The following is a 9,165-nucleotide window of genomic DNA, read 5'->3' as shown; positions in this document are numbered from 1 at the left end:
ACAAACATGGGCCTCATGTTCCCAGATATATGTCCTTTTAAAGCACAAGGGTGCCACTATTGTTTATCTTTAAGAAAGCGTTCTGCAATGTATACTTGCAGTGGAGCTGAAAAGATAACTTGTGCAATGCATTTTAGGGACTTTGTTTCTGCCACAGTTTCATTTGTGTTATCTCACACTGAATAAAATTAGGGCATGGACCTGAATGTACTTCAAATAAAGACTTTAAAACTTGATTCCACTACTCTTTTTGAACATCTTAGTAATTCTCCTAAAACTCCTCTAGTGTCAGCTCCGTAGATTTAGGACGAGGTGAAACTGTGCCAATGCGAAGATGCTATCAATTCTTTTAGGGCTAAACTGGGATTAGTACATCTCTCATATTGACTTCACGGCACAGATAATGCTTACTTCATAATCTGGCCACCATGTACAATCAAACTCTGGCCTGATATATGGGGATGGATTAGCAGGGTATATACTGATAACATGTTAAATACTGCATGAATCAGGGGACCCCCCGTTGCTTCTGATCTAGGTCTTATGGCTAATGACGGCACATGTTGAGTGCACTATGATCTGCTGTAAGGAGATTTGAACATTGAAGCATGACACATTTAAAACATGGTGGCTGGGGATTACCTCAAATATACAGTATGGTACGTATACGTTAATTTCAGAGTTGAACAATTGGTTTGCTGAATACACTGAAAATAAAGTCAAAGAACATCATATTAATTTAGTGGACACTTTGAGTAAACATTCTCCTGTTTACCTACTTGTTTGCTGTTTTTTATTCAATATTTCCATGCCCTCCTCCACAAAAGGATGTACACACTGTAACTGTAAGACAACACTGACTACTGTATGTCATTAGGGGGTCCTGCTGCTCTATGGGACCCCCCCTCCCCATAATTTATGGCAGGATTATGTATTTCTTTAATCTCCTATCCAGGTCATGCAGAGATGGTTCAGACCTTGATTCATTGATAATCATGGAATAACCTTGAGACATGCTGTAAATATTATTTTTATGTAGTTAAGCTACTTCTTCATTTTACTACAAGTCTCTGATAAAAGCACTTTCTTAGATTATCTTTGTGCATCTGACTGTCAACTAAATAAAGACCGAGCCTTTTAAGGGGCATTGAACTCACAGGTCTGTGGAGTACTATACAAAGTGCATGGTTTTCAATCTCCAAACATAGTTATTTGATCTGATAGCTTTTGAGTTTTGACTTGTTATATAACTGCTCCCAGAACAGAACTTATACGTGCTCTTGCAGTAAGTTATAGTGAATTTGATTAACTAAAGAAAAAATTACAGTGTGTAAGCATTTATGATCAATTCATAAAAGATAGTTCCAAAACCATTAGCGACTTTTTTTGTAACACAGTTTATTGAACCTTCCAACTGACACTAAAGAATACTGTACTTATCCTGTGTTAAGAAGGATCTCACTGAAACTCTATTATTTACCTTTATACATGTCATTTTATAGAGCTGCTGTGATCTAATTATTTCAAGGAAAATAAAATAAAATAAGAACTATGCACTACTGTATATGGGTAATTAAACACTGACAAAAGGCTACAATAATGAAAATATAATCAACGGCAGTGACGTCAAAAAGGTGATAGTGAGTTGCCAATATTATGCATGGGTGTTCGATGTGTCTGCCAGTGCTCCTCTAAGAACTTCAGAAGCAATACAAGGATTTTAATTGTATTCACTTATTTGTGTGTACTGCCAGATTAATACTATATATGTAGCAGAAGCCATTTCCGACACCCCAGTCCTGTGGCTGTGCTTTGTTGCCTCCTTACCTTCGCTGCACTGATCTGTTCTTTCCTGAACCTCTCCAGAGGCATAATCAGCACATCGCTGGCATTCTCGATCTAAGGGCACACAAATAAGTTTACATTTCTTAATTCATTTTGTAGATTACAATGGTAACTAATCCCTTTCCGTTTAACCAAAGCTTATATGTGAATATTGTACAGTATAATGCCAGACATTACATAATTGTCTAGGAACGACAAGGGACAACTAAAAATAAGAAATCAACCAATCCTCTGACAATTATCAGTTCAACAGATAAATAAACTAAATATGACCTGTCCTCTGTGTTAACCCTATCACCATCAAAAATGTGCTGAGTAATGACAAGCAGTATATGCACAGTTCCAACTCCCTCTTGTTGAAAGCCTATAATATTCCTAAAAACTTGTTTGGTTACTCACCATGCGTGTTCTCTCGTCCTCCAGGTTCTGCAGGACCGCTGCAAACTCCTGAAGAGACTTGGCTAAGGACAGACATGTTCGAAGAGAGAGAGATTTAAAGAAAAAAGATAATTAGGAAGAGAGATAGTTGGTATTTCAAGCTGTTATCATGAGAGACACACAAGCTAACAGAAAGACTGATAGTGATTAGAGAGGACTGGCACGAGGTGCTGGTGGACTTCTCAGAAATGTTTCTGAACTCATGACACAGCAGAGAAATTAACTGGAAATTGAAACCACAATTGAGATGGTTTGTTTCTATGGTGCTTTCACAGCGAGCACAGCACTTGTTTCCTGGCTGCATTGTAGTTTCCACTTCAATTGCCTCTGTTCTTTCCAACACTTTACAGAACACGATACTTAGAAACATTAAGGGCAGATATGGACTGGGCATGTGCAGCGTGTGCACTGACATGTACAAATCGCATTCAGGCACATAAACAATGGAGCCAAAGTGTATTCTTGAGTCATCATAACCCACATATTCCCCACTCTGCTTTTCAACATCAGACTTCATGTTAAAGGATGTAGGTATTGGAAGATAGACCAGTACTTTAAAAATATGCAAGGAATGGATTGAAAATAAGTGCAATCCTTTAATAAACTCAGTGAAACCTTCCAGTAGGGTTGATCACATAATACATCAAATGGAGTATTAAAAATGCAATATTGAGGGATAGATATAGACCCAGTAAAGTCCATTTATATTGTATTATTCCATTGCTTTGCAAGGCAACTTTGTTAATATTAGTAATCTTTTTTAATTGATGTGTTGTAGATTATTTAGGAGTGGCATTATTACTGTATCAGAGAGGAGAAACTAGTTTGGACATGAGTAGGACTATGCATACACTAAAATCGACAGTGCTGTGGTGCAGCCCAGTTGAGCAGCAAGCTGTTCAGGAAAGATAGCCGGGGTTAGTTAAACAACAGTAGAGGGTGGGTCAGGCCCGTGAGAAGCTGCACAGGCAGAGCCAGGCAGCACGAGAGGGTGCGGTGAAACTAATATTACTTCAGTACATATACCGACATGTGAGATTTAAGTCAGCATTAAGTTATAATACTGGCTTGATAGCAACATTTGAATAAAAGAAAAACAGGATATGTAGAAGAGGGCTATGAGGCATGTCACTTCAAGTAGGATACTTTATGATGTTTTTACTGTATTGGACAAGGCTAAATCGACATTGTAATGATGACTGCATGTCAATTAAGCTTTTATTGTGGAGAATAAACATGAATCTACACTGTTAACTGGACTGTAGATCTCACGCTGTCTGCACACCACTGGTGACTGATGCCACTGGAAAATCCACTTATTGATTTTTGGCACATCAGATAATGACAACAGACAAATGAAGGTGAAGAGTGAGGATTAGCATTCCAAAATGATGACCACAGCAAGACAACAGTACCACAGTATTTGTTGTCCTAGACAATATACAATTAGTCTAGAGTACTGTTCGAACGTTGTTAAAAAGCTTTAAAACAAAAAAAAGGCCAACTGCATCATTTGAGGCGAGTTACTAATGACTTCCTATTGCTTTAAATGGCCTTGATAACAGTGGTGATTAGGGCTGAAACATTTAGAAAACAAATTCAAAATGAGATTACTTTGACTGATATTGCAATACAGTCTGATTTGCGCTATTAGAGGGAATTATCTTCTACATCCTTATTCTCATTTCATTAAAATGTTAAAACATTTATGGTTATGATTAAAATAAGACGAAAAATAGACATTTTCTGTAGTCGGAAGAAAACAACTTATATGCTAGGAAATCTCTGCAGCAATACAATACCTAATTTGAATGGTGTTTTGAAAACCATTCAACCCTCTACATCTTGCACTTCCCCAAGATTTAAAAATGAAAGTAGAAAAACATTTGATGATCCCTTCTGCCATAGTGTTGAAATAACTGTCCTATTTCAGCGACGGACTCTACAAATATCACTATATTTCTACAGGCTTTACTTTTGCTGGTAAAGGAAATGTATTGAATTTCATATCCGCGAGCTCACCTATGCATATCTCATCGTCAGTCTCTGCGTCTCCAATACACTGGAATTTAAACTCGTTGAGAGAGTCAGCAAACTTCCTCTTGCATGTTGAAAGACCTGAGAGAATGGAGAGAAAAGAAAAAGAAAAATGTAAATTTACTGAGATTTCATTTCAAAAGTTTGCATTTTAGAGACAGTATAAAAGGGAGAGTGAGTGGAAAGAGGTTCAATTCAAACAGGCGAATACTGTGAGTGGATCCCCAGTGGTGTAAGTGATGAAGGCTGACAGCTCCTATATCTTTGTGGAGGTTTATGTTTCTGCACACGTGTGCATGTGCTGAGAAGTGCAAAAAAGTTCCATTAAAACTTAAGTCACATTAGCCAAGTGAGGCGGTGAAAAGCCTCGGACAGATGGATGCCTTTCAAATAATACATGAGGCGCTAAGAGCTCCTAGGAGACAGACGCTCACAGCCAGTTTGGCTTCCCGTCCATATAAACTCCAGGCGGGGTTACCTTCACAACAATATTTCCTGTTGTCGGACTGACCTTATATACAGGAACAGAGAGAGGCACAACTCAAAATCACAAGTCAGGAATTCAAAAAATTATGACCATAACTATTGAAGCTTTAGCTAATGTTCCTTTCATTTCATGGTCAGAGGAAAAAGAAACGAGCAACAGTATGATGTGGTCAACCCCAGCAGGGAGGACAGGAAAAGTACACAAGCAAATGTGTATTCCAGAGGAGCTTTTATAAACTACTGATAAAGTAAAAATGGAGACAGGGATGCAGAGGAATAAAGAGAGGATAGATCAAAAGTCCCATGGAAAACCAGATGGGAGTCAGGGAGAGGACAGTGAGTGTAGAGAGGGAAGAGCGACAGAGTGTAATGGACCATGTTCATGTAAATACCACACAGTGTGTGACTGAGATCTCCTGCAGCTTGCCAGTTGGTCAAATGAAACACAGACCTACAGTCGGAGCTGCTGTGTGTGCTGCAAGACACACACATACAAACAAACAAACAAACAAACAAACACACAAGCTGGCAAACACAAACCTGGACACACCACAGTCTCTCTTGAGATGTTATTCAGTTTGAATCAGTTTTATTATGAGTGTCACATCTGATCAATTAAATCTGACACAGTTGCTCGTGGTGTCCTTTAGTGGACATTAAAGAATTATAGAAATCAGTCAAAATAGCACTACTAGTTTTCGCTGACTTGTGTTGTTGATGATGAAGCCAAACGTTTCAGCACCTGGAAAAGTCATCTGTGAGATACTAGCAGCAACTTGACAACACAGTTAAAACGCTACTGTCATATAAGGGTTTTAAAGTACTGTTAACAATTCATGAGATTATTTTGTTGCACAAAACTCTAAAGATCCTTTGAATACAAATTCCCACAAATGCCGGTTTAGGCTTGGAAAGTTGTAAATAGCAGTTGTATAAAGATTGTGGGTCTTTTATTTTCAAAATCAGCCATTAGCAAATAAGGATGCGGTGACAATTAATGTAAAACAGTATTACAACACATTGCAATCTGTATCAACCTTTACTGTTCTCCATCACACCTTCTTCACTAACCTGGGTAGCCTGAGTGTGACTGGTGTCATGCTGAGTCTGCTGAGCTAAACAGAACTATATCTGTTTCTTCACTGCCCTGCTCACTCTTGCTTCACTGCTCTCTATTTATTTGTAGCCTTCTACTCCCTTCACTCTCCTTTCTGCCACTGACAGTTCCTCTCAGCACCTTGTGAGTGAAACGTGCCGAATGTTGTTCATTTCTCCACTCTACCTCCTGCCACACTCCACATGCTCTCCTTTTTAAACATCAAAAACAGCCGCAGGCCAGGGAGTAGGAAAACAGAAGGGCATTTAAAAAGTAAAGCTTAAGATGCACTACACTGTTGGATGTGTATCAGTCTTCTCTTTACCATTTCAGAGTTTTTTTTCTGGCAAAAGCAGCAGGTCTTAGCTCAATATCAGGTTGCTAGTATCAACTGCTAGCTTCCGAAACAGAACTGGTTATATTCAATAGAAAACTGAATTTCTTCCTGTTTTTGCTTTTTGCTGTTTTTAGAAAACACTAAAAAAAGGTGTTGAATTACTGGTTGCGAAAAACAAAACATTTTTGCAAACCACTTCTGATTTGAAATGTTGCCTTCTTTTGCAAATATGATACTTGTATTATTGGTCTGGAAAACACCTATAACACTCAGATATCTTTGATATGCTGAAACTGAAAAAATCTACCTTGTGTTCCTAGGCTTTCACTTTTAAAAGTGATAGCAACACACTGTCCTCATTAAGACCAGCACACATACACCCCCTGAAAAGACAGACCATTCATACTGAGCAGCTGAGTCATAGTTGACCACTTTTTTTAAACTTAAAGTGGACCTATCATTCTATATTTGAACAATATATTGTAGGGTTATACCTATATAAAGTATATAAATATAGTTTTTTTTCAAAATACCAAACAGATCCTGCATTTTAGCCATGCCTCATTTCGCTCTATTTGCTCTTTTTCAGCCCTGTTTTTGCAGGGGGCTGATTCTGTGACGTAGCTTTAATGCAAATGAGCTGCAGTTGACCACGCCCCCCTGCAGGAGAGGGGAGCGTGCTTTGAGATCAGCTGCTGGGCTCTCAGAAGAGGGGGAGAAAAAGAGATCTCCGTCCTCCGTGTTTTATTCTTATATGATTATATAGAGTCATTATTCATTTGTTTTAAAGCTCAATAAATAACAAAGACCTTTGACGGCACTTTTCTAATTTTGACCGGAAGATTTAAACTTTAACGGACATGTTGACCGGCGAAAAAAAAATCTAACTCTGCCGCACGGTCCCCTCGTTCCTTGGAAGAGGCGGAGAGGTGGGTGTTTGTCATCTGCTGGTGGACTACCGGAGAGAATTACAGTGCTTGCCTCAACGGGGAGGGATTGGATTGAATTACAGGAGCAAACGCTTGCCTCGGGGAGGGAGAAAAAGAGCCACAGCAAATAAACAGAAGGGCAACCATGGCAACCATGTGCGGGAAGTCTTCTTTGCTGCTTTTGTGGCAGACTACAGCGCCACTTACAGGCCTGGCATATGTACTACAGCGTCTCCAGCGCTTTCAAGCTGCAATGACCGGCCGTGGCCCAACCCCACATTCCCCTGATAGGTGGAGAGTTGGCCATATAGGCGGAGCTCCTCGTTCCTGTCAGAGAATTTTCAAATCTGTATCAGTCTGTATCAGATCCGTTGCAGCCCCGTTTTTAGAGATTTGGGTATGGAGGAAAAGAGAGAGGGTTGTGTTTTCTGACACTTGGTGAGTTCCCTGACACACTGGGGACGCATAATTATGTATAAAAGACGTACAAAAGTGCATTGATAGGTCCCCTTTAATCAAAGGAAAATCTTAAATGAATCATCAAGCTCAAAATGATGTGGTTGTTTAAACTGTCGTACATTGAAATGCACCTTTAGCAGAGCATTAATTCATTATGAAAACATTTGAATAAATGTTGCCTGCAGTATCCCCTAAACTCTAATACTAACTGCTGGCAGAGGCACTTTTAAACAGGCTAGATTATTTTACGTGTGCATTAAAGTATTGCACTCAACCTAGTTTATGCGACAGTAAAATGAGCATCCAAAAGCTTTACGTTTATTCTGAAAAGAAAGTACTTTACACCTTTAGGAGTGAAGTCATTAGGTGTAACGGATGATTTCCCTTTTACGAGTCACAGTCGGATTGCATTAAATGGGAGGGAGGAAAAGTGAGTAGACTTCAGTACTGTAAATACTATGATGACCTTTTTGTGTCACTTTCAAAGAATGGCCAAAAAACTAATCTTAAATAATCTGTTGTAGACAAAACAAATACAATAGTTTGTATATGTATTGTGGTGTCTTGGATACATTCAATCATAAGGTAACAATATGGGCAATATGATATAAAAGTCTGATTAATCTTCCTTCACCATGTTCCCAACATTGCCATTAAACCGTAATGGAAAGATCCAAGTTGTATTTACAACACCAAAAGTACTCACTGTGTCTGTCCATTTGTGCTGGCACACTGAGTCAATAGCCCAATGTCTAAATGATGACTTTATTCTACTTTTGGAACAATGACTTCAGGTTGCATCACTTTCACCAAATCTGCCATGAAAAACAAACTCTGAAGCATGCATTTGTGTTTAGCTTACTTGTCCATGGAGGATGGTTCAGTGTAAATGTTGGCAAATGTTCTGATGAGGTAACGTAAGAATATTTCTGGCTCATATATGAAGATACATCATGCATGTCATATTGCTCCCCGTAGCTATGTTCTCAATATAAGCTGGCACCAGCACCACACTCACACACATGCAAACTCACACATACATTCATGCATCTGTACACAAGCACACATCAGCTCCCAAACTCAGACTATGATTCTAAATCCAAAACACATTTTTGGCCCTAATGATTCTGAAAGATTTCACCAACTACAGCAAAACAAAGAAAGAATTATACGCCACAACAAGTACATTGTCCAGAAAAGCTTTTGTGTAAAATAATTACAGATGTAATGAGTACTGATGCCTTACCATGTATGGTACTGAATATATTTTAATGCAGTAAATCACAAATTCAAACCCCAAGTTAAAAAGGTATTTCACCAATGTGTATTTCAAAGTAACGTTAAAAGTACATCCTATTATATCTCATGTGTGTGCTTGATTGCCACTTGCCATTTGATTAATTGGTTAAATATCTTATTTTCTAAATGAATGAACAGAAAATAATCTCTAATACCAAGTGATAATTATAGCTAGATGCGACAAGGGACAGTTTAAACAATAACTTTTTTTTAAGAGTGAATTTTGATACCTACTAGTA

At 38.5% G+C, this 9,165-nt stretch overlaps 1 protein-coding gene across 1 annotated transcript in view; it reads right to left on the bottom strand.

Annotated features, from left to right (window-relative positions):
* Nucleotides 1-4,420, bottom strand: part of LOC104949777 (rho GTPase-activating protein 26-like) — a gene marked incomplete at its 5' end in the record, with an annotated part of 41,734 nt that extends 37,314 nt beyond the window's left edge. Inside the window, 3 exons of the mRNA XM_010776181.1 lie at nucleotides 1,828-1,899; nucleotides 2,245-2,306; nucleotides 4,306-4,420. Of these exons, the coding sequence (XP_010774483.1) occupies nucleotides 1,828-1,899; nucleotides 2,245-2,306; nucleotides 4,306-4,420 (249 nt within the window). The remainder of the gene's footprint in view (nucleotides 1-1,827; nucleotides 1,900-2,244; nucleotides 2,307-4,305) is intronic.
* Between the last annotated feature and the right edge of the window lie 4,745 nt (nucleotides 4,421-9,165).

The sequence above is a fragment of the Notothenia coriiceps genome, unplaced genomic scaffold (genome assembly GCF_000735185.1).
Source record: "Notothenia coriiceps isolate Sejong01 unplaced genomic scaffold, NC01 NC01_scaffold00016814, whole genome shotgun sequence".
NCBI classification, from domain to species: Eukaryota; Metazoa; Chordata; class Actinopteri; order Perciformes; family Nototheniidae; genus Notothenia; species Notothenia coriiceps.
Note: the sequence above shows the minus strand (reverse complement) of the source record. Positions and strands in the feature narration are given on the sequence as shown.